Raw genomic sequence first — 27,036 nt, 5'->3', positions numbered from 1 at the left:
GAGGAGTCTCTGAAAAAAAATCTTGTAGCAATTCTTCATGGGATCCTTGGAGGATATCCTAGAGAATTGCCTGTAGGAATTCCTGAAGGAATCTCCACAGGAACCTCTGGAGAAATCTCTAGAGGTATTTCTGGCGGAATTTATGGGGGAATCTCTAGATGAATTCCTGGAGGAGTTTTAAGAGAAATCCCTGCAGGAATTCTCAGAGGAATCTCTGGAAAAAATCCTACAAGAAATCATGAAAAAAAGCGTGGATTCATCTAGTGAGGAATACCAGGAATACCTAAGGTCTCTAAACAATTCCTGGGGGAAGTACTGATTAATTCCTGGAGGAGCTCCTTAACGAATATAAGGAGGAATTCCCGAAGGAATCCTAAGAAGAGTTCCTGGGAGAATCTTTGAAGGAGTTTTTAAATTAAGTTGTTCCAGAAAGAATCACAGAAGTAATTCCCGAGTTAAGACCTGCAGAATTTCTTGGAGGAATCCATGAAGGTTATCCTAGGGGAATGCCTTTAGGGATTATCGGAGGGATCTCTAGAAATACTACTGAAGGAATCTCTATAACATTTCCTGGAGGAATCTCTAGAGGCATTTCTGAAGGAATCCCTGGATGAGTTTTAAGAGGAATCCCTGCAACAATTCACAGAGGAATCCCTGGAATAATTCCTGGTGGAATCTCTGAAGAAATTCGTGGAAGAATCCCTTCAAAAATTCCTGGAGGAATCCCAGGAAGACTTTCTGAAGAAATTGCAGAAGCGATTCGTAGAGGTATTCCTGCTAAGAGAATCCCTAAACAGTCCCTGTAGGATGTACTGGATTAATTAGTAATTCCTGGAGGAGTCCCTGACAGAATTCCAAGAGGAACTCCCGAAGGAATTCTAAAAAGTGTTCCTGGGGGAATCCTTGAATGAATTTTTAAAATAATCCCTGGAGTTGTTCCTGAAAGAAACACAGAAAAAATTCCCGGATGCATCCCTGGAGGAATTCTTGAAGGAAAAACCTGGAGGAATTTCTGAAAAAAATCCCATGAGAAATCCCGGAAGCAATCCTATGAGAAAATCCTTAGGAAATCCCAGTAAAGCTTTCTTAACAAACTCTGTAGAATTTCTGTAGGAAAAAAAATGTAATCCATGTCTGCAATAATTTTTGGACGAATTTTGGAAAAAATCTTTGGATGGACTCCCAAATGTTTTGTACTGAAGGAAGTCTTGGATTAATTTTTAGCTAATCTCTGGTAAAATTCTGGTACTCCTGCTGAAATACTTCGAATTATTCCAGATTAGATTATTGAAGCAAACACTAGTGGAGTTCTTAAAGGAATATATAGATTAGAGTGGGTCAACGTTGTATGGAGAAAGTTTAAATTTGATCGTATCAACCCGTAACAAAGCTTTTTCAATCTATATTAGCGTCCAAAACAACTGTGCAAAATTTGGGAGCGATTGATTGCATCCCCGTATTCCGCTTTGCAATTGAAATTTGTATGGAAGTTAGTATGGGAAAATGTACTTTTTTGCATTTTTCTCATAAATTGAAATTTTTCGTCTAAAACAGTCTAACCAAGTCTAATCATTGGTTAGACTGTTTTAGACGAAAAAATTCAATTTATGAGAAAAATGCGAAAAAGCACGTTTTCCCATACTAAATTCCATACAAATTTCAATCCCAATGCGGAATACGGGGAAGCAACCAATCGCTCCCAAATTTTGCACAGTTACTTTGGACGCTAAAATGAATCGAAAAAGCCTTGTTCCGAAAAATCGACTTTGTTGACCCAGTCTAATATAGATAAATCCCTGCAGAAATCTCTGAACACTTACAAAAATACCTAAAAGAATTTTTGCTGACGGGAATCCCTGGAGAAATTCCTGGAGGAATTATCGAAAAAAGCACTGGAACAATTACTGGAGGAACTTCTATAGATATCCCAGGAGAAATTTCCGGGAGAATGTCTGGTGAAACCGGTGAAACCCATAGAGAAATTCTTGAAAAATGGAGGAATTCGTCGATGCATCCTTGCAGACGTATTTGTAAAATTTTTTGAAGGAATCGTGGGCTGAATTCTTGAAGCATTTCTTGGACCAAACCCTGAAACCATTACTATCGGAACCATGCAAGATGCCGATGAAAGAATTCACGAAGAAGAAACTCCTGGAGAACTCCCTTTTGGAATTTCTGAAAAAAAATCCCTGAAAAGTTTCTGAAGGAAGGAAAAGGAATTTCTGAAAGTTCCTTGAAAGAACTCCTAAAGGAACCCAAGGTATTTTGCTCTTAAGGCGACACTGGAAGCATTTCCTCACTTTTTGGTTTTTGATTTTTTATTAAATAACGAACCAATATTTTCAAAAACGGGTTTCGTGCACATGTAGAGTATGGATCAAGGTATCTTCTTTTTTTTTTGAGTGGAAAATGTTTTTCGTTTTTGCAGAAACCATTTTTGATCAAAAATTCTCGAAAAAAATGGTTTCTGCAAAAATGGAAAACATTTTCCACCTCAAAAAAATTCAGAAGATACCTTGATCCATACTCTACATGTGCACGAAAACCGATTTTGAAAATATTGCTTCGTTATTTAAAAGAAAAAACCGAAAAAATGAGAAAATGCTTCCAGTTTCGCCTTAACACAACGTTTGTTTAAATCTGGCGGCCAGGGGAGGACCACGCTCCCCTGCCTCCCTCTGGCTTCGCCCATGCCTACAGGAATGCTGAAAGAATTCCTAGTTTAAGGACAAACGTCTTGAAATCCCGCTTCAACAGCGCATGAAAATTTTAGACGCACAAATCTCAAGAAGCAAGCTTCAAACAACAATGCGTTCTATTATTCTGTTCTTGCTCACTTGTAATAAGCTTAAAATAAGAAACTCAGGTGCGCTAGTATTGTTTACGAAGAGATTTGTGCCCTCAAAATCGTGAGTAGGTGCCAAAGTCAGTCATTGTGGCGGCCATTTTGGGATTCTAACAAGTCTGTTCTTGACTTCCGGGCTGAATAGACGTTCGTAAATATTCGGAATGAATAGATAAATTCTTGAATGAGTTCATGAAAAAATCCTGGCAGAAAATGCTGAAAGAAAACTTCTTGGTGGTAAAAATGGGCTGGAAGTACCCGGGGTCACTCTACTTACATTCGTGATGAACACCAGTCCTCCAATGTACCCGGCGACGGCCACTCCAAACACGACCCGCATCTTCCATTGCCTCAACTTAGGGAATGTGTCCAAAATCCCTGTCACAACTGTCTCCATAAGCGTGAACTGAGAATCTAGGCCCAGCGTCAGAAGCATAAAGAAGAACAGCACCGACCAGAACATGGGCATCTGCAGCTTGGTCACCATTTCCGGAAAGACGACAAACGCCAATCCTGCTCCCTTATCTAGCACGCTTTCCAAATCGGTATCCAATTCATGCGCCAAGAAGCCCAAGATAGAAAATATCACAAATCCAGCAAAGAACGACGTAAGTATGTTGGAAATGGCTACGATTATTGCATCCCGATAGCAATTGTTCGAAAACTTGTTGTACGATGCGAGGGTCAGCAGGCCTCCCCAGGCCGGACTTAGGGCGAAGAATATCTGGACAGCCGCATCGCCCCAGATTTGTGCACTTTTCAGTTTGTCCCAATCCGGTTCCAAATAGTACATGATTCCGTTGTACGATCCGGGAAGGGTAATTCCTCGAACGAATAGCATTACCAACACCACGTACGGGAACAAGGCCGTGAAGTAGACGACCTTTCCGGAAGATTTAACGCCTCGGCACAAGCACAGGAACACGATCAGCCATGCTCCTAGTAGGGATAGGGCTAACGTTACACTTATGTTGCCGGTCGTCTCGATTCCTGGAGAAATTCGTAGCACGTAGTTTCTGCAAAATATATAATTTCAATATTCCAAATTTTGGTTTTATGCTGATTGTCACAAAATTGAAGTAGTCTGTTTTCAGAAACTACTCATTTGATAAAGAAGCAAAATAAGTTCACTTACTTGAAAAAATCCTCCGCTGGAGGTTTCTTCGGAACCTTGGTGAAGTTTGCGATCAAGTTCGCGTTCGCATAGCACTTCGTCATGTAGTACGTTCCGTTGCTGCTAACGCATCGATTCTCTTCCTCGTACGAGTAGCAATAGCTACTGCTCCATGGATGATTGCACCCTTTCCAAGGCAGAGGTTCTTCGAACGAGGCCAGCATGTAATACAAGGTCCACGCCAGGATGACATTGTAGTACAGCATGACGATTCCGGCAATTAATACCATGCCAACACCTACGCCCTGAAATAACGGTGAAAATCTTCGGAATAGTACGGCTGGTCCTAGACCCGCGTATTGCGCTATCGAAAGCTCCATGAACATCAGCGGGAGCCCAGCAATCACCAACATAATGGTGAACGGAATGAGAAAGGCGCCTGCAATTGAGAATTTAATTTATCAAATAGAAGTATGTATGTAGTAAGTTTTTTTTAATTATAATTTCCACAACATAGAACTTCGAGAACAAGTAATGCTGAAGCATTATATCTTTATTCTGCAATTTATTTCAGTTGTCTTATGCAGTGGTTTTCAGATCATTTGCTTCGTGATGCGCTTCTTAGTATAAATTTTTTTCTCAGTGCACCACCGGTTTAGTTCACTAAGGTCTTTTTTAGCACGGTTTTTTCAAACCTAGAACATCCTTGGAAACTAGTTCTTTACAGAACAATGCCTATAGAATGTTGCATCGCATCAGTAATGTAACAACAATCCATTGATCATGCTTGTAAATCTTAATGCATTTAATTCTTAGAGAACCTAGAATATCCTTGGAAATCAGTTCTTTCCAGCACAATACTCTATGGACCTGTAGGGTGCTGCACCGCATGTAACAGCAACCCATGGATTACTCTTGTAGATCGTAAGGCCTTCACTCGCGGAAGTTTTTGGATGACCTAGAATATTTAAGACCATGTTGGTTTTGAGCTGGCGAATGACATCTTCAATTTCCCTTAGCATATGGGAGTTATCCATTTTGTCCTGCGCTGCACTGACATAGTCGATTCCTCCATTTCGTTGATCTCCCGTCCCTACATTCTCCACGTTATTTGGCCTGAATTCCTGCTCCTAGCCTGCCTGAGCGTTTAGATCTCCTATGATGATCTTGACGTCGTGGCTTGGGCAGCGTTCGTACTTAGTACTTGGTAAATACTTAAAGTACCAAGATAAACAAATTCGTGCACAACACCAAACTTTTTACCACCTAGCACCACGTCGTCACCTGTGCCACGGCCGGAGAAATCATGTACTTGGTCCAATCCTCGCAGTCTCTCGAGTCAAGCAGTCCCCTCTTAAAAGGTATAAGCGCCTTTTCTACGGCCACGATCGATCCCGATGATGTCGATATCATCCGCGAACACCGCATCACAATGGTTTCGTTCCTTTGCACATCAGCTCTCCCTATCGATCTTTTCAATCAGTGCTATGTTGAACAGTAAGTTCGAAAGAGTACCCTCCTGCTTTAGTCCGCCTACGGTTACGAACGATAAAGAAATTTCATTCGCAACCCATATAGGGAATCGCGCCACTTGGGCGGTGGCTTCTATATTCGTCTGTTTTCCACTATAACTCAGTCAAATTTGAATCAATTGACACAACTTTTGGAATGTGGTGAGATAGGTTTAGTATCTACCCGTGTACAACATTTCAATTCAATTGGTTCAAAATTGACTGAGTTATAGTGGAAAACAGACGAATACACAGCGTAACAAAAATTAACTTTTTGTCTGTCTCAAGAGCAAACTTATGTGTCTCCGAAGGATTTTGGGCCGCTGAATCCGAATCCGGGCTCAGATTTGCTCTAACACGTCACAATTTTGAGCTATACCCAGAGCCGTAGCGTGGGGTTGGCCAGGTTGGCCCCCGCCAAGGGCGCCAACCTCAGAGGGGCGCCGAAAAGGCCTAAGGCTAGAAGGAAACTGGATGATGGTAATTATAATTATTATGTTTTATAAAGAACACTTTACCAGATGAGTTGACATTCGTGTTCAATCGGATGATGCTTATGTTTTCTGGAATGTTATCAAGATTCCACTATTTATTATATTTGAGATTGATAATATGTTTGTTTCATTTTTCAGTATTCTCAAAAAATAAGATTCCTCTAGTTTATTATGAGCATTTACCATGATATTAGCAAGGAGTTTATCTACTATTTTATTTTGAGAAACCATTTTCAAAATTCAAGTTTCTTTTTAAAAATTCCTAAACATTCTCACTGGGGATGTTTTGAGATTACTTCCGAGGATTTTCTTCGATAATTCCTCATACTTCTATCTCTCAATATTTCTATTTTACATTTTTTTCCTGGAAAATCTTAAATAAGGTTCTTTAGAAATTTTCTAGAAATCTTCCTTCAGAAGATTCCTACAAAAATATCTATAAGGATAACTTTGAAACCCTTCAGTAATTCCTATAGAAAATCCTGCAGATTCCAGATTTCTTTAGTAAATAATTTGACCAAATATTCTTTCAGAAAGTGTTTTTAAGAATCCTTTAGAAAAAAAAACGACGATATTAGAGCTTTTAAAATATTCAGAAATTCCATGTTTACTAGAGATCCATACATTTCTGCTAGAATTTCTATAGAAAACATTTTATGGATTACATAATAAATTCCTTCAGAAAACCATAACTATAGAACTTCTTCAGAAATATCTGTACGTTTTCCGTTGGAAAATCTACCATTGATTTGTAACAAAATTTCTTTAAAGAATTCGATCGAAAGCCTTCCATGGATTCCTTCAAAAATTTCTCTTCATAAAATTTTCTAAGGATTTTTTTTTTGAAAATCCTCAAGAGATTCTTTAAGAAACTTTTACAGGGATTCCTTCAAAAATTTCAGCAGTCTTCCAGAAATTTTTCCAGGAATTCTTCACAAATTCCTTCGTAATACACAAACTACTACAGAAATTCCTGTAAGAATTATTACATGAATTCCATTGGAAATTCTTGCTGAAATGTCTCCTGGATTTTCATATGAACCGGATAATCCAACAGAATTCCTTCAGAGATTCCTGCATAATTTGCTCAGTAATTCCAGCAGGAGTTCTTCCACAAATTCCATCAAAAACTCATATAGAAATTTCTTCGGGAACACCTTGAGAGCAGAACCAGCTGTATAGCAGTTTCTTAAGCTAAACCTTACTTAAGAGTGGTATATTGCACCCTAGTACAGCAAAAGTGTTTGTTGGGTTATTCAGTCTATAGCTTGTCTAATGATTACCGACAAGTTTCTCACAGATCTTCTGGGAAAAATTTTCATCAAATTTCAGAAGAAACCTCTGGTTAAGTAATTGGAAAATTCTGGTAAAACCAATTGAGCTAATCGCCGAAAATTTGTAAAATAAATCGTATGAGTTTTCCTGAAAACCCCTGTTAATCAATTGAGTATATTTTTTCAAACAATATTCAGTAGAACAAAAAACCCAGAAAAGAAAAAAATCTGTAAGATATCTTGAAGAAATGTATTCATCATTTATGTCATTTCTTATTATTGTGTTGGTCGTAGTGAAATTCTTGAAATATTGCCCTTATATTCATACAAGAGAAATAAATTTTGGAAAATATTTGGGTAACATCCATTGAACTCAAAAAAAAAACACGAATGAAAAGTACCGTAAGGAAAATAAATCGAGGGACAATTTGTTTTTTTTTTCGAAACTCCAAAACCCAACTTTTAAAAATTTTCGAAAAAAATGAATAACTACGACCTTTAAAAAAACCACCTTCACCAATTGTCGTGGGGCGCCAATCTGTATGCTTGCCAAGGGCGCCATGGGACTACGCTACGGCTCTGGCTATACCTCAATTTATAGGGCAAAATATGCGATTTTGGGCTTTTTTGACTGCAAGCCATTAAGCAAGGAAATATTTTTTTAAGCAATCAAAAGGTTAATTGGTCAATTAACATCTAAATTACCGACCTTTGCAAAATATTTCGTTTTACCAAATCGAATTTGATAGTTTTAAGCGATTTATGTTAGGTACGATATTTCCCATACAAGTCACCCTCCAAAAGTTGCATGCAAGTTTTCATACTAACATAAAATGCTTAAATCTATCAAATTTGATTGGGTAAAACGAAATATTTTGCATGAGTCGTTAATTTAGATGTTAATTGACCAATTAACCTTTTGATTGCTTAAAAAAAATATTTTCTTGCTTAATGGCTTGCAGTCAAAAAAGCCCAAAATCGCATATTTTGCCCTATAAATTGAGGTATAGCTCAAAATTGTGACGTGTTGGAGCAAATCTGAGCCCGGATTCGGATTCAGCGGCCCAAAATCCTTCGGAGACACATAAGTTTGCTCTTGAGACAAAAAAATGTTGCGCTGTGATATAGAAGCCACCGCCCAAGTGGCGCGATACCCTACACTTTATTTCGATCCATCACACGAATCAGTTCACTAATCAGCTTCGCCGGAAAACCAGAGGGCAAATGAGTTCATTCAACTAACTAGCAGGCAGTTTTTTATCTCACCATATCTATCTATCTATCTATCTATATATATAAAAATGAGTTTGCAACCCCTTTGAGGCAACAAAACTCACGAATGGCCGAACCGATCAGCATGACCCTTGCACGTTTCGATCCGTATTCATGGTGGCTGTGTTTATATGTATAAAAAGTTACGAAAATCAACTCCAAAAGTTAGAAAATTAATAAAGTAGTGATTTTTATGAACTGGGAAGAAAACAACATGTCCGAAATCAAACCAATCTAGAGTGCGGTGCTTAAATTAGCTCAAAAGCTGTCAAACCACCACAAGATTGGCAAGACAGAGTTTGCCGGGACAGCTAGTATTTAATATAATACGGTGTAAGAGTTGATACAGCTTCTCACTAACGTGCTTGAGAAGCTCGGCCGGGAGTTCGTCTTTCCCAGCAGCCTTATTGTTCTTCAGCCCTCTAGTAGCAGTCTTCAGCTTGTCTGGCATAGGAGGTTCCACAGCCAGTCCGTCGTTGTCGATTTGAGTTCTATCTTTCGTTATTCCATTTCCTACCTTACCTTGTTGGCTACAGAGTAACTTTACTCCAACGCCGAGCGTATAGTAGAGCACCATCTTCGTCGGTCTTGGGCGATGTTCCTCCAGTTTCCCCGAACGTGTAGGGATCGTAGATCTTCTTCAACCGCGTGCAGCCAGGGAGTTCGCGGCCGCCCACAAAGTCGCCTACCTCTACCGGGTTCTCTGCTGAATATTGTTTTCGCTATTCTTTCTTCCGACATTCGCACTACGTGTCCAGCCCACTGAAGTCTGCCGTATTTTTTACGTTTCACAATATTCGCATCTTCGTACACTTGGTACAACTCGTGATTCATGCGTCTGCGCCACACTCCATTTTCTTGTTTCCCACCGAGAATTGTCCGCAGCACTTTGCGCTCAAAAACTCCAAAAGCTTTTCGGTCTACCTCCTTTAACGTCCACGCTTCGTGACCGTAGAGGGCAACCGGAAGAATCAGCGTCTTATACAGAGCGAATTTTGTATGCGTTTGCAAGTTACGGGACCTAAGCTGGCTACGCAATCCGTAAAAGGCCCTATTCGCAGCTGCAATACGCATTTTCACTTCACGGGAAACGTCATTGTCACATGTCACTAGTGTTCCAAGATAAACAAATTCTTCAACAACTTCAAACACTTCCCCATCAATCACTACCTCAGCACTAGCACCACTAGGCCTGCTTCTGTCTCTACCCGCTCTCATGTACTTCGTCTTGGTAGAGTTAATCGTCAAGCCTATCCTCGCTGTCTCTCTCTTCAGAGGAGCATAAGCTTCCTCCACTGCCCTACGATCGATGCCGATGAGATCAATATCGTCCGCAAAACCGAGGAGCATGTGCGACCGTGTGATGATAGAGCCATTCCTCTGCACGCCTGACCTCCTAATCGCTCCTTCGAGTGCAATGTTGAACAATAAATTTGAAAGAGCATCCCCCTGCTTCAATCCATCTAAGGTCACAAACGACGTAGACACTTCGTCCGCGATCCGAATACTTGATTTTGATCCATCCAGCGTTGCGTGTATCAGTCTAATTAGTTTCGCCGGAAAACCATGTTCTGACATTATCTGCCAAAGATCATTTCTTTTCACTGAATCGTACGCTGCTTTAAAATCAATGAACAGATGGTGAGTCTGCAAGTTATATTCCCGAAATTTATCTAGGATCATCCGCAGGACAAACATTTGATCCGTCGTTGATCGGCCCTCACGAAAACCAGCCTGGTATTCGCCGACGAAGGAATCCTCAAGAGGTCGCAGTCTGTTGAACAGGACACGCGACAGTATCTTATACGCCGAATTTAAAAGGGTAATCCCTCTGTAATTGGCATACTCCAGTATGTGCCCTTTCTTGTAGATTGGGCATATGAGGCCATCCAACCAACTGGTGGACAATTCTTCATCTTCATTTCCACCGTTCAGCAATTCCTCGAAGTGCTCTCTCCACCTGCCAGCCACCATTGTTTTGTCTTTCAGTCTTTGGTCATTGCAAATGACGGGAGAAGATGCTGTTTTTCTCCGCACGCCATGGCCATTGACAATTTCGTAGAACCTCTGCATATCATTATTGTTAACAAGGTAGGCGTTGGATAATTGTCTTTGACACTCCTGAAAATTTTTAACCTTATTCCACATTAAGTGTACTGCCCATAATCGCATAGTTGACGTAAGCGCCACTGTAGAAATTTTCACAATGAATTATGAAAAGTTTATGATTTTTTTCACGTTGATATCTAGCTAGTGATTAGATCTTGTGCTCTATTGAATGAAACTGGTCACAATTATGCACATTTGATAGATATTAGCTAGTGAGTGCTATCATTGTCAATGGTGGTTACGTCAACTATGCGATTATGGGCATACAGTATAGAAGCTTTTTACGTTTAATAAAACTTGTTCGTTGTTGTTTGAGTCGTGTCTGTTTATTCCATCCAGCTCTCCCCACACCGCACAGTGGGCAAAATCGACCCAAAAAACGGATCTTTTAACGCCGCTGGTTTCGGTACGTGAAGTTGACCATTTCTGACGTAAAAAAGTACGAGAAATCGATTGGCGCCAAATTCATTCATCGCACGGCACGGGAAGTGGTCCATTTTGCCCCATTTTGCCCTTTTTTCATACAAAAAAAAGAATCAAAATGTACTTTCAAACAATCAACACGACTGAAAATAGCTGTAGGTGTAATTAGAGGTTAATAGCAATCATAAGAATGCATGAAAGATCCTTGTAAATGCTTATTTTGCCCCATATTCCCCAATAAATGCTGGAAATACACACTTTTACCTAATTATGAATGACCTTTTAAAATTTCTGATTTGAAGTTGATTTGTTTGGCATTAACACAAAGTGCTAGATCTATTACCACCACAATCATCTTCAGGAGTTGTCCAATTTGCCCCATTTTGCCCTATTTTCATAGAAAAATTATTTTTAAAATGTATTTATAAGAAACAGATACTGCTATGGAACATTGAAATTATTTTTATGTTTTATTTGAAGCTAACCGTTATCAACGCAGATATGAAAGATCTTTTCCCTATTTTACCCTATATGCCCCTAAAACTGCTGGATAATAACATATTTTGTATGGTTTTGATATGTCGCTGGTTGCAAAACATGAAGCCGTTGATCATTTTTGATGTATACAAATGCAGTTTATCGATTAATACCAGATTTTTTCTCGGATTGGTATGAATAGCTGTCCATTTTACCCCAATTTGCCCTGAGTTGTCAGGTAATGAATCAATCAATTTCCCTTATTTGCATTGGTACTGAAAACAATGTTATCAAAAAGACATATAAATAAAGACTATATTATATATAACTTTTTCTATAATTTCAGCCTTTGGTGGGAAATTAAGGGCATAATAGGCATTTTATAAAATATGTCAAATATGCACTACACTGATTAAATAGGGCGTCTTAAAGCACCAGATTATATATTTAAGATGCCTCATTTAATCACTTGTGTGCATATTTGCCAAATATTTAGATTAAGATTAATGATTAATTTACCCTGAATTCCCCACCAAAAGCTGGAGTTAGAAAAAGTCATATATTTGAACTGTTCTTTCAATTACATTGGTTTCAGTACCAGAGTCCATCAATTCTGACATAAGCAAATACGGGAAATCAATTTATTCATGAGGCGACGAAAATCAGGGCAAATTGGGGTAAAATGGACAGCTGTTTGCACACTCCTGCGAATGATTCTAATGCTAATCTATAAACCGTAGTTGTATATATGACTTCAAGTATTGCAAACAGTGACATTACAAACAATACAAAAAATGTTATTATCCAGCAGTTTTTGGGGCATGTAGGGTAAAATAGGGAAATGATCTTTCACACACGCGCATGATTACTGTAAGCTTCCAATTGCAACTGAAATTAATTTCAACGTTCCATAGCAGTATCTGTTTCTTATAAATACTTTTTTAAATCTCATTTTTCTATGTTAATAGGGCAACATGGGTTAAATTGGACAACTCCTGAAGATGAATCTGGTGATAATAGAACTAGTGCTTTTTATAAAAATCAGCTTCAAATCTGTAACATTAAAAATCCATTCATAGTTATGTAAAACTCACAATTTCCAGCAGTTGTTGGGGCATATGGGGCAAAATAAGCATTTGCAAGGATCTTTCATGCATTCTTATGATTGCTATTAACCTCTAATTACACCTACAGCTATTTTCAGCAATCTACAGTCGTGTTGGTTGTTTGAAAGTGCATTTTAATTCTCTTTTTGTATGAAAAAAGGGCAAAATGGGGCAAAATGGACCACTTCCCGTGCCGTGCGGTGAATGAATTTGGCGCCAATCGATTTCTCGTACTTTTTTACGTCAGAAATGGTCAACTTCACGTACCGAAACCAGCGGCGTTAAAAGATCCGTTTTTTGGGTCGATTTTTCCCACTGTGCACCGTATTCCTTCAGGTTATGGGCTCGTCAACGAAGGAAGGTTCCGGAATTCCGTAGCTGAATGTAACAAATTTCGAGAATTGGCGTTTTCGTGTTCAACTCTATCTGAATCCAGCGGAAGTTTTGGATGTCCCAACGAAGCCAGTCCCCAGTGAAGCGGATGCTGGAAGCGCGAAGTTCCTGCAGACAGATCGGAAGGCGAAATCTCTCTTGGTTGGATTCCTTTCTGTGGTGACGAGTGTCTTATCCGTTCACATTTATACAGTGCATTCGTCTACAGGGGCCGTCCATATTCCACGTGGACAGCTTGGAGGGGGGAGGGGGTTAGCGAAAAGTCCACGCTTGTCCACGGAGAGGGGGGTGGGGTTCGTCAATTGTCCACGTGGACAACATTGACATATAAATTAGGAAACAAGAATCTACAAACAAAACAAATTATGTCGCATTATTAATGAAATTCTCTTCAACAGTTCTTTCATGCAATTTATTTTAAGTTACTTGTTCATGGAAAAAAATACTTGGTATTGATAAACTGACTAATTTGATTTAAATTATCAGAATTTTTAATTACTTAGTTTTCTTCATCGAGGAATATTCTGGAGATTTAAAATGGAGTGTAGACCATGCAAATGTTGGTGTTTCAGTCAGACAATTTTCATTGAAGTTCTGTATGGATTTTTCGAAGTTTCATATCAAATTTTGAAACTACTTCAAAGTTTCAAAATACATGTAGGGATTTGCAGGCTTATCTCAAAAACTTCGTTTTGTAGGTTCCTTTAAAATTTAAGATGTTTCTAATGGATATTAAAGTCTAAACCTCAGCAGAACAATTTAGTTGCTGTAAATCTTGTTTTTTGTAAGAGTCTAAGAAATAAAGTCTTATCTCAACAAAAATCTAAGATTTAAAATTACCTTATCTCCACAAAACAATCAGACAATCATAGATTGAACAAACATTCTGAAAAACACCGTCTTCAACCAGAGGTTGTACAGACTAAACATTGAACAATCACTAAAATTAAGCGATGGACATCACACGAAAAACACCCAGTGAAGAATTTTCCGTTTGACGGAAATTTTTCACCAACTGGAGCAAGAATCGAACCCACTCTCAAAAACATTAAGCTGAAATAAAAACAACGTTGTTGAACTTGTAGGTACCTATTTTGTGCTACTTGTTTGTATTCTACGTAAAGCTCTAGAATATTTGTATTTTATAAAGTTTTCAATTATATTTAAGACATTGTTTACAAAAAAAAAAACAATATTAAAAAAAGCCTTGCAAAATCACTTTTTTTAAAAAAGACACTACACCGTCTTCAACCAGAGGTTGTACAGACTGAACAAGCACTAACATATGACAACGAACAACACACATAACACCCAGTGGCCCAGTGGAGAATTTTCCGTTTGACGAAAAGTTTTCCCCGACTGGAGCGGGAATCGAACCCACACTCCGAGGCTTACGAAACGTCTAGATGACTGACGCCTCTAGCCGCACGGCCACGAAGCCCACTTTTTCCATTTATTTTAGAAATATGAAAAAAACTTTTTTCGGATGTCCACGTGGACATTGGGGGAGGGGGGTAGGGGTCAATGAAAAGTCCACGCTTGTCCACGGGGAGGGGGGAGGGGGTCAAAAAATATGAATTTTCTGTCCACGTGGTATATGGACGGCCCCATACATGCAGCCGTGCGGTGGCGACAGACGGTCCACGCTCTGCTGTGCAGCAGCCGAACATTTAGTTCGTTATACACTCTTGTGCTTATCACACGCGGCTACCACAAGTGGCGACGAGGATAAAAAAAAAAAAGTTTAATAATTTGCGAATAAAGTAGATTTTATAAAGTGGATTTGATTCCGTTTAAGTAACGGTCTATGCATAAGTGAATTTAATTATTTTCGTAATATTTTGTGTTTTGTTAAATGGAAGCGGGAAAAAATCTAATGCATAAATGAAGAATGATGTACCTACTGGTGTTAATGCGGTGGTGAATGTTTCTCTTGGTAATTGATTTCAGTTGCAAAAATGTGAATAGAACAAGAGAGAAAACCTCAATCATTTGAATACACAGAAGATTTTGATGTGTTTCACAGTGAACAGCGGAAAAAAAGGTGGTGATGCGACGCCGCGCAAAAGCGAGCGCTTTGTGCGAAGGAGACGACCTTGACTGCACATTGTTTTCTGCGGTGCCGAAAGAAAGCGTTTCATAGTGATTGTGTGGCGGTGAGCGGAGAAAAAGCGGATGTTTGTTATATGTGGATTGCAGGTAATGGCAAAGTGATGTAATAGGATAGCGATGTGGCAATGTGTAAATGGAAAGGTGAGTGTATGCAAAACCATTTAAATATTGATTGATTTGACTACTGCTGGATTTCCAAAGTAATCATCGAGATTAGATAAACTACCGTGAATCGCATATCTGTCCCATTTGCATAGGAAATCCAGCAAAGATGGGACTGATATGCGATTCACGGCAGTAAATGTGCTTGGAATGTTTTTGAAAAACTAAAAATTTTAGAAATGCGAATTTCTGTTATGCGGTTATTAATTTTTGCACCATGAAAGAAATGCAGATTGTATTTGCAATGGACTTAGTGACGTAGTCAGATAGCTTCGTATTGCGATTAAATTCACTTAGGAAAAGAAAAAAAAACGTCAATGTGAGGTGTTGTGATTGAATTCACTGATGACATCAGTAACTTGGCTGGAAAGTAGATTAATAATTACTGCTACTGACTCGCAATGTTTGCGAATGTTCTCACAGATTATTCAAGCCATTGTATGTATCCTAGCAGTTTCGATGTTTACTGGACGCTGTGTTCATCGTGCCGCTCAGCGATAGCGTGCCGATCTCTTGCATACCAGATGGTCAAAAGCATATGGTAGTTATTTGTATTGACTTCGAGCGTTGACAAATTTGTGTTGCATGTAGCGCATTTGATGCTAGGTTAACTGAAAACCTCTTTTGAATCGCTGTTTTTTTTTCTGAAGATTATAATTCGTACAACCGCTAAATGTATTGTTTCATCGAACGAATTCCATTGTTCGGAATGCTAATCAATTAGGGTTAACAGTCAAAATTCCCCAAAAGTTTGTCATTTGGTTGCTGTGCGGTAATGTATCCATGGTTGCACAATTAAATCTTTTAGCGCCCAAGTAAAACCGGTTTCATTCACGTTTTCCAAAGCCTTTAGGTCAATATTGTCTAACGCCATACATGAGGAGGTGTTTTGAGGCCTGATATTTACGGTATTCCTAAAACATTCTTCTTAAAGGATCTGTTGTATTGTGTTATTTTATTTACCGACTTAGAGAGAGATTCCAAAAATAAAATCCTTCTTTCATATCTGAATTGGTTACAAAAAAAAAATGGGTTTCTCCAATCTGTTTCGTGGTAATTGAAAAATGTGTAAGCCACGTTACCGAGTCCTCACGGCACTATGTTGGTGGGACTGTTAAAGATAAGCTGCACAATCAGCTAAGTATCCAGGAAGCCCTTAGCGGGTAATCATTTTTATGTGTTGACTCGAAGTAGGGACTTGTAAAGACCAAAGCTATGTTGGACGCGCCTTCCAGTTTACCGACTTTCATTTTGCCATATTGACCTGTACATAGTACTGGTGTTTGGTTAGTCATTATGATGAATTTCGAAACTTCAACAGTGCATAGAATGGATTTTGTTTGGACTGTGATCAAATTCACTGCTCACGTAGACTGCTGTGACGTGTAACAGTAAACAGTAACAGTAACAGTAACAGTAACAGTAAACGTTCGCTCGGTGTAAATGCTTGAACTGCAATGTTTTAACTGAAAGTCCGCTAAGTGCAACAATTTCGCAGTTATCACAACGCTATCTGTAAATAGCGATGCGATGTTTGTCATATACACTGTTGTTGCAGTGCGATGTTTTGTGAACGAACATTGGTTGCATTTTACAGAAACTGGCAGTCCTTTGACGCCTGCCAGTTGTTGCAGTTATCAAAATTGCATTCATGAAGTAAAACGTAAACATGTTGCAGTTATCGAACTTCTACTATACACCGAAGCCACTTGTAGTGTATTGTAATTGAACTCACTTGGAAACTACGGTTAAATATGTGGTTAAATTCGCCGATAATGCGAGGAACAGAATGTGAAAAATTCACAGAGAGCACATTGAGCTGTGATTAAATTCACTGAGAGTACGTGGAAGATAACGTGATTAAATTCACTTAAAACGGACAAGAATACAAGTGATTTAATTCACTAATGGTGAAAAGGAATTGATTAAATAAATGAAAGTACGTGAAAGCAATTGTGATTAAATTCACTGATTAACTGTCTGACTGATAGAGTACATAGAATGTTGTGATTAAATTCACTTAAACACAGAGAAAGAATACTAGTGCGAAAAAAAGAGCGTGATTGTACTTACGTAGAGGGTACTGCACGAACTGTGATTAAATTCACTGAGGACATATAGAAGGTTGTGTTTGAATTCACTGTTACGTGGAGACAGAAATAAGATAGGGATGGTTCCGTCAACAATATATTGTGTTAGATAATAGTGATGCCACTATTCACAAAAGTTTCTAAAGAAGCCTACCAATTCTCACAATTTTATTTATTTCATTTTGCAGTAAATAGAGCAGTTGTACGCCAGCCTCGAATTTGCTTTTCATATTACAACTGTATTTTCGTATTGAAATTTGATGAGGCAATTTTGAGCATTTAAAAATATACTCACTCCATTCCCAAGTTTTGTATTTATATCAACCACTACTATGACGAAAAGCGTCGAGCATTGTGTTATTCACGACAAAAAAAATTGTAATTCCTTTAGAATTAATGAAACATGTAATGCAAATTTAAATACAGAGCAAACTAAGTGTTGAGTAAAACAAAAATAAGTTTCAAAGCTTGGTATGAAAAAGCTTCTTCATTAGTCACGAGTTCCAAAAAGATTTTTTCTAAGGAACATAAATACTTCGGGTATATGTCCGAGGTCTCTCGGAAGCCTAGTAGATGAGGTTCTGAATTGTCAATCCAAATATGGTGGGATCATCCTGGACATTGTATAATATTGTTCTGGACACACAAATGCAGGCAGGCAAAGTTTAGCCCTTTGGAACCGGAAGGGTCATATACGACCCTGACAATAAGCATGAAAATAAACATGCTCGACACAAGCGAGGCTGCGGCAGCAGTGGCGAAATAATCCGGTTTCGAAAGGTTAGAACACTAAGTGGAAGAGAGACTGGTCAGCTTCCGGTGAGAGAATGGATAAAAAAGGGAAAAAGTATTCATCCGTGCAGCGTAGATGAGTTGTGATTAAATTCACTCGCTGAGAGTATGAAGAATACTGAAAGCATACAGAAAGTGCTGTAAATGATTTCACTGTATATAACAAAATGATGTGAAAAGCAGATCACTCAAATTGTATAAGTCCGGACGAATGTATTCATTAATATTTGAAGCACGAAATAGAAATTGATTTACTGAGAGGGGGTATCGCGTGAATTTGTCTCAAGTCGAATGAAAAGTTCATTTCTCAAAATGCGAATGTTTTGTATTCAAAATCATTCTCCTTAGTCACAAGCAAGGCGTTTCAATGTCAAGCAATATTACGAATTCAAAAAAAAACGATTGTAGGAATGCTGATTTTGTAGACATAGCACGAAAATAAAATTCCAGAATATGCATCAGCAAGGATGCCTGCATGAATGCTGTGGAGATGAGCAAGTATTATTGTCAAATTCAACACACTTGGGTTATATATCAAGTCGTTGGGCTGATTGCAATGCAGCAGCTCCACAAGAATAATCAAAACATAGGTCCAGTGCTCCGAACATGATGGAGATTTTTTTTGGGAAATATGTAGGAGGAGAGTTACCTCAGTAACAGCATAAGTAAATGAATGCTTAACAATTGTCCGGATAAGTAGTATAAAGTGCTGAGTGGTACATACAGTACCAACCATCTACTGTTACAACATTGCGTTGGATCATTCTATTCAATTTTTGATTAGTCTAAATGTCGTTGTGTTATTCAGAAACGTGTTCAGATCACTTAAGTTTTAAAATACGTATTCATTTGAAAACAGTTTGAACTAATTGACAAATTTAGAATAAAGAAAGGGGGATGTGGTGACGAGTGTCTTATCCGTTCACATTTATACAGTGCATTCGTCTACATACATGCAGCCGTGCGGTGGCGACAGACGGTCCACGCTCTGCTGTGCAGCAGCCGAACATTTCAAGCATAATTTTTCAAATCGACGTATCTAACTTTTTCACTGATCTGAGTAAATTCATGGTCAATGTTGACGACCATTTTCACTAAAATAGTTTTTTTTAAAAAGACTTTTCATAAGTTTTTTCGTGCTTAACATCACCAGGGATATAGCACGCACTAGGTAAGAAACAAAACCTACTCATTTCATATCATTTTCACAATGAATTTTGATAAAAATACACATACACCGGGTTGGTTAGAGATACGTCATGCCAGATACGTCGCTTTTGTATGGTGCCAGTTTGGTGTATCTGTTACTTTTGATTTTGGCTAGATACGTCGTTTGGTTTTCTCATATATCAAAACGGTGTATCTATCAGTAAAGTTGTAAACATCAAAATAGTTAGATACGTCGTTTCGAATAATATGCTTAGTTAAACAAATTAAGCAATAAATCATCAAACAGTGATGTGGATTCTTCAATTTGCTTTATGAATCATGCATGCAGCAGTTAACCCGGATTTGTTTACATTCTCGAGTTACGTCGGATTGAAAAGTTATGCTTGATTTAGTTCGTTATACACTCTTGTGCTTATCACACGCGGCTACCACACTTTCCAAGGAGTGTCTCGGTATAGTCCGGGAAAAGGAGACGGCTCGCGATATGTGGAATGCCCTTGAAGATATCTACGCAAAGAAGTCTGTTGCAAGTCACCCAAGTAACCACGAAGCCGTATATAAGTGCATCAATTTTGCCATATATTGATAATTAAAATTGTGAATATAATGCTGCATTGCTTTAAACCCCTCATTGAAGCAATATTAAAGTCGAAAAGGGCCCCACTAAAATCAAATTAGTGCCACATATTGCAGCACGCTGACAGCCATTGCTAAAGTAACATAAATGCATGTGCTGTACATTTGCATTTCACATGCTTAATACGTGCAACACGAAAAACCAAAACAAAAATCTATTTTTAGCACCGTTTCGTTATCGACGGTACGATGACCACCCCCCCCCCCCCCCCCCACACATGACTGTTTTAACCATTATTTTTTTGTCGCCGGGTCGGGAGTCGAACCAGAAGTGTTGAAAACCGCTAGATGAGTTCCATCGCGCTGGCGCCTTGGACCGTTTCTGCTGCAGTGATAACAACAGATTTTTCATTAACTAAAAGGAAACTGATCTTTGATTGATTGAGACATCATTGCAGTAGAAGCCAAAACGACTATGTCAAATGTAATAGAATACGGTAATTTATCACATTCTGATAAATTACTGATAAATACATAATGCATTTTAGAAGATATTCAATCAATAAGAAAATTAAAACACCCTTCGCACACTGCTCATATGCTAATTTTGATTTCCATCATTATTGGCATGTGATAGCAGCCTACAGAAAAGAGAAAAGGTCATCTACAAAATGATTTTGCTGTCGTCGATCGGTGGCTCAAATGGGGATTAAGTTGGTCGGGAGTCGAATCAGAAATGTTGAATACTGATGGAGTTGACCGTAAAGTTGTTGAATCTTTTTGATTTGATTTGTTTACCATTAGAGTCAAGCTTTTATAATTGTATTTTTAGAGCAAACTTTGCTAGTTCGTACATTTCATTTATTCAGTTTTTGCAGTGCTGAATTATTGAATTATCTTATATTACCTTTTATTGAACCCTAATGTTAAGAAAAATGCAATGCATCATTACATTGATAATGCCAATCTAAAGGATTAATGCATGAGAAGTGTGGAATTACTGCATTTCGCATTGCAGATGTTGATATTCAGTCTAATTCGTGCAATGATATAATGCTTGTGGTTACTTGGGCAGACACTGCTATGAAAATAGCTGGCGAGACTTCGGATGAAGGAGGGAACTTCAATGCGGCATTATTTCCAGCAGTTCGACGACATCGTACGGCAACTCAAGACCGCTGGCGCGAAACTCGAGGAGAACGATACGGTGTCGCAGTTATTTTTTACCCTTCCCCACGGTATAAAAATCACAAGGCAGGCTAGTACCCTATGTAAACATCTATTTTGGATGTAAACATGTGACGTCGTTCTTATCGTCTTTCACGTTGATAAATTGGTGTGGAGTACTAGATCGCCTATGAACGATTTGAATTACGTCATCAAAAAACTGTCAGATTTCGCGAATATAAATATCACCTTCTGTACACCGCGCCCTTCCCGACGGCTACGACTCTTTTGTAACGGCTTTGGAGAAAATCGATGAAAACGACCTGACGTTTGAGACCGTAAAGCTGTTGGAAGTTAGGTAGCGTTGAGCGCTCGGGTAGCGTCGAACCTTCAGGTACGAGTTTGGAGTGTTGGAGCGAGGTAGATTTGTTGGCGTAGGTATGATGTTATTAAAGAAGATAGTCAAATTGTATATACCTGGAATGAATAAAGAGTGTGGCGGTTGTTGATTGAGGTATCAGTCGGCAGCCGTCTAGTTTGATGGAAGATGTCTAGCGTTTTATTTTCATTGTAATTTAGAAACAGGCATCGACGGAGCTAGCCTCGCTATGGCCTGCGTGGCCATGGTGGACTAGCTCCAACAAAAGCAACGATTGCTGTCAGAAGAATCCAAGAGGTCTAGTCGGATGGAAGATTCTTGTCAGGATCGAAGCGCTGCGTTTGTCGGAGGAGGAAGCAAGAAATCTAAGAAGTTTCCCGGCAAGTGTCATCGTCGCGGCAAACAAGGCCTCATGCAGAAGGATTATCGCGTCTAGAAGCCCGAGGGTAAGATCAACTCCTTCTTCTTCTTTTTTGTGGCTCGACGTTCTCACAGGAACTTGGCCTGTCTCGCTCCAACTTAGTGTTCTGCATCCCGAGCATGAGATTACTGATGGCACACAGACCTTATAATAAGTTGACAAACAGTCAAAATTTAAGATTTTTTGATGCACTCTATGAAAAGTTATAGCATGTTGAACTTTTTCGTGAGAGAAAAAAAAGTTGCCTATCCCAAATATTTTGGCCACCCCCTGTAGATACGTATGACTGTGAACTATAGGTGGGAAGCAGGATTTGGCAGAACTGGTATATCAATCACTTCAGTTTTCAGATTTATAGGTGGCGGCCAACAAAACCACCAATAAGTGCCACGGAGCACCTTTCTGATTCATGATTTGGAAACTCCTGGCATAATGAATCAGTAAATATGTTGAATCAATCCATTAAATACACTGCAGCATATCACATAAATGGATCACTAAAATAACTAAAACGACCGCTATGGAATGAATAGATAGCGCCACGGTAGCCTTGAGTGTTTGACATAACTCGGTTGCTGTCACAATGTCAAAGTCCACATACGGTGGCGCCTTTTTTTATGCGGCGAAACCCAACAAACTTTGCTTCATTGATCCATTGAAACTCTCACTGCATAGGTAAATCCATTTTCCACCTACCTCCTCCATTGTTGTAGCACAAATATGGAAATCGCCACACATTGCCCAGCCCAACTGAGTACCCCAGGAGCGAGAGCAAGAAATCGAACCGCCCCGTCCAGGAGCCACGTTTTGTCAGCACTTCGTCCTGCTCTTCTTCGCAATCGTCCTCATACGTTCCCATCCGGTTGCGACTTTGCTGCACTGCCACACTGTTGTCCAGCCAAGATCCGGTCAGTGTGTTGATCCGACGTGGTTTCCTCTATGATAAATAGTTAAGGAAGTCATGCGTATTAATTTCCGTAAGCGTTAAGAAATTTTCTGGGACATTAATTACCTCGAATGGAGAATCATCCATTGGTCGATTGCAATGCTTCGCCCGAGAACAATAAGAACACTGCGGACTTGTTACTGATTGATGAGATCGCGGTCGGTAAGCCGAGAGATGATGCATCGTTGGAAAAGCGTGTTTTTGGCAAGCACATGTTAAACATCTTACATGTGCGCATGAATTTCCGATCCTCGTTTACTTTATGGAGTCTATAGATACACCGCGCTCACCGATCGGCCATACCTTGCTTAAGTTGTAGGAGGACGTCATTCCTCGCGAGGCAGATTTATCAATCAGGTGGTAATATTCGTTCATGGAAAATAACACTGTGTTGCGTTTTCCAGATTGTATCGGGTCGAGTACATTTTTCTTTGCTGGCATTACTTCCCACTGTGACAAAGCTTGTTTTACAGTTAAGTGTTTTCTCAGGATTTCATGATAGCTAGCTGTACTATACAATTTTCTTGCAAAAGTGGAGTAATAAGCTTAGCTTAGACCTTAGGCTTAGACTGACTGCACATGCCAATGGTTGCTCGCTCCTTCGTGATTGACCTGAACTGATTAATTGCGCTGATATCCAACTGGATTAGGGGCTGGGACAATCAGGGTGTCGACTCAATTTTGAAAATCAAATTCCCTGACTTTCCCTGACTTTCCAGTCACGTTCACTGAAAATTCCAGGTCATGTAAATCTAAGCTTAAGGCGAAACTGGAAGCATTTTCTCATTTTTTCGGTTTTTGATTTTTTATTAAATAACGAATCAATATTTTCAAAATCGGTTTTCGTGCACATGTAGAGTATGGATCAAGGTATCTTCTGATTTTTTTTGAGGTGGAAAATGTTTACCATTTTTGCAGAAACCATTTTTTGTGAAATTTTGCTCAAAAATGGTTTCTGCAAAATCGAAAAACATTTTCCACTACAAAAAAAAAATCAGAAGATACCTTGATCCATACTCTACATTAGGCCGTCCCCTTGGCCGTCCCTTATTTTGCAAAATTTAGAAATGTTATAAGTTCGTTAGTGGAAAATGATCGTTTTAGCTAAAAAATGATCATGTCAAAATTTGAAGTCCGTATCTCAAGGCTAAGTGGTCCCTCAAGGGGCCTAAAGTTGTCAAAAATTGTATGGGACCAAAAAAAAACATGAAATTTTTTTCGACAAAAAGATACGCTATTCTATTAAAACCGATGATTTTAGGACCCTTAAGGGCCAAAAATGTGCTTAGATTTGCGATATCTCTACTCGTTATTGAGTTATTGAACAAAATAGGGTAAGTTTCCTTCGGAATCTAAAAAAATGGTCAAAAATGCTGATTTTTCAGTTGTTTTTTTGTCAATATCTTAGAAACGAGTAGAGATATCGCAAATCTAAGCATATTTTTGGCCCTTAAGGGTCCTAAAATCACCGGTTTTAGTGGAATAGCGTATTTGTTTGGTCGAAAAAAATTTCATGTTTTTTTGGTCCCATACAATTTTTGACAACTTTAGGCCCCTTGAGGGACCACTTAGCCTTGAGATACGGACTTCAAATTTTGACACGATCATTTTTTAGCTAAAACGATCATTTTCCACTAACGAACTTATAACATTTCTAAATTTTGCAAAATAAGGGACGGCCTACTCTACATGTGCACGAAAACCGATTTTGAAAATATTTCTTCGTTATTTAATAAAAAATCAAAAACCAAAAAGTGAGGAAATGCTTCCAGTTTCGCCTCTGAATGCACTTGAAATCTTTCCTAATTTATCAAAAACACCTTCCATGTAAAATTCCCCCTCCTCAGAGTCTACGTAGTTTATCGACAAGGCCTTATTCTGTCTTCGTTACATAGTTATCATCTTGAAATAGCTGAAACTTTTCAAATGCTTTTCAGGAATATAACATATAAAAGAGAATGTCTTTTTTGTTTTATTGTGTTTTTATCTTCTTCAGTCTTAATTAACTTGTAATTTTATTGAGATGTTTGGTAAACTAGTCACTTGATTCTTTCCATATTCTCGAGGGATTTTTTACTGTAGACTTAGGTATTTTTATCAAACAATTAGATCTGCATATAATCTGGTACGCATCATTGATAATATCAGATGTATTCGTGAGTTATCAACACAGATATTTTGCCGTACCAAGAAACACTTCAAAAGTTCACCTAAATTTTAAATTTATATAAATTTAAATAGTGTTCTGTTCGAGAACACGGTAGAAAACTATTATGAATTTTGGAAAAAAAAAACTAAAGAATTCTGTTTCACGATGTCACCAAATCATGTCACGAGTAATCTAAAAAAAAAATCATTTGAATCCTGTAAGGACTATGCTAGGATACCATTAAAGATGACGTTTTGATACAAAATAAAACTTGAGAAAATTTGTGAAAGACATGCGAAAAGTCTGGTAAGGATTTGTCAATGAAAGTTTGCTAAATAGTTTTAGAAAATTCATTAGAAATTGTATTTGTGTTTTGCAAAAGAAGACTACTTCAAAAATCTGGGTAAAATATTTTAGATGTTTTTAGGGTTCAAATATCACCATGAGTTAAAAATGTATTAAAAAGGTGTGAAGTAACTTGGATATCCAGTTCTCTAGTGCATAAGGTTTTAATTGCCTTGAAGTGCTTAAAGAACACTAAGTTGAAGAGGCAGACCAAGCTCTACTGGGAGCGTAGATCTAGCATGAATCAGACGAAGCACTACGCAACAATCTCGGGATAATAACTCAAGTTTCAACAAAGATATCTCCAGAAAATAATAAAAATCACTAGTGGTCTGAATTGAACAACAAACTTCTGGGCATCGCAAGACTTTACCCGCCAATAAATTCATTAGAAACCCATCAAGATGCAGGCATCTCAAAACGATACCACCAAAGGATGGACCAAAAATTCGCCAAACATTACATTGAGTGTCATGTACTTATAGTTTTTAGCTTATTAACCGAATTTATAATTTTGTTATGAAATAAGGTTCATGATAAAATTCAGAATAGCATTACTTCAACTGAATGCTATAAAAATCACGATGAAGTTAATACATACATTGATTTGATCGTAAATCAGATTCATGGACTTTACAGTTTGAAACAGGTTGTATAACTCGAATACATCGTTTTATGATTATCGGGAAAAATTTTCCCTGACCATCAACAAAATTCCCTGACTTTCCCTGATTTTCCAGGTCCAAAAATAAATTCCCTGACATTCCCTGACTTTCCAGATTTTTCCAGGTATTCGACACCCTGAATCCACTTATTCTCAGAGTGCAATTCAAGAAGCTCGAGCAGCTCATACATTTTGGATCAATACCGGTGCCGGCCAAGTCCTTACAGTCAGTTGGAAAGGGAAAGGATTGTTAGAGTGTGATGATTATTGCTACTAGAGACCGAGAGCACTCTGCGTCTCCAAAACCAGCACGGATGGGGTATTTGCTAGTAAGTGGGGTAAGATGTGAGAGATCTGAGAGTCACCTTTGGTCGGTGATATAATCCATGGATTGGGGGTATATTTAGGTGATAGATTGTGTGTTCATTACTCTGAAGGAGAAGCGGCACAGTTCGCTTAGTTGCATAACTTGTAGGCGTTATATGATAGGGGCTGCAACGGTGAGTCAATAAGGAGAGCGTCCAACATAGCTCTGGTCATCACAAGTTCCTACCTGATGCTTCCACGGCTCAAGCGATGACAAAGACCCCCAGCTAAAAGTTGTGTGCTTAGTTGATAGTGCAGCCAGGGCACTGTTGTCCTTCTGACTTCATCTAGATTGAGGAGGTACGACCCAAGCGTCTGTTCACCAAGGAGGTGCGGCTCAAACAGCGTTAGTTCTGGCATCCAGCGGCTGAGTATGAAATGCTCCTCCACCGGAAGCTACAGCTAATGGCTAGTTTCCACACACTTAGATTTAGATGTTCCAGCTCAGTATTTTTTTCACTGAGTTCAGTTTTTTTTCATCTTTTTACTAAGTTTTCAACAGCAGATTTATCTCGGTACACTCGGTTATCGTATTTACCGTTCACCAGTAACGATATTTACCGTGTATCAGTAACTTTTGACAGTTTATTATCTGAGCTCGGTAACTCATTTACAGAATATCCGCAAAAGAAACAACCGAGCGTACCGAGTTAAATCTGCTGTTGAGAACTCAGTAAAA

General features: G+C 38.7%; 1 protein-coding gene across 1 annotated transcript in view; it reads right to left on the bottom strand.

Annotated features, from left to right (window-relative positions):
• The window catches only part of LOC109424461 (sodium- and chloride-dependent glycine transporter 1-like), a 30,314-nt gene extending 6,995 nt beyond the window's left edge, over positions 1-23,319 (bottom strand). The window contains exons 1-4 of the mRNA XM_019699594.3: positions 22,900-23,319; positions 22,584-22,824; positions 3,981-4,398; positions 3,123-3,861 (exon numbers count right to left, since the gene is read on the bottom strand). Coding sequence (XP_019555139.3) covers positions 3,123-3,861; positions 3,981-4,398; positions 22,584-22,824; positions 22,900-23,016 — 1,515 coding nt within the window. The 5' untranslated portion in view covers positions 23,017-23,319. The remainder of the gene's footprint in view (positions 1-3,122; positions 3,862-3,980; positions 4,399-22,583; positions 22,825-22,899) is intronic.
• Positions 23,320-27,036: the final 3,717 nt, after the last annotated feature.

The sequence above is a fragment of the Aedes albopictus genome, chromosome 3 (assembly GCF_035046485.1).
Source record: "Aedes albopictus strain Foshan chromosome 3, AalbF5, whole genome shotgun sequence".
Taxonomy (NCBI): domain Eukaryota; kingdom Metazoa; phylum Arthropoda; class Insecta; order Diptera; family Culicidae; genus Aedes; species Aedes albopictus.
This window is presented reverse-complemented; position numbering and strand designations above follow the sequence as displayed.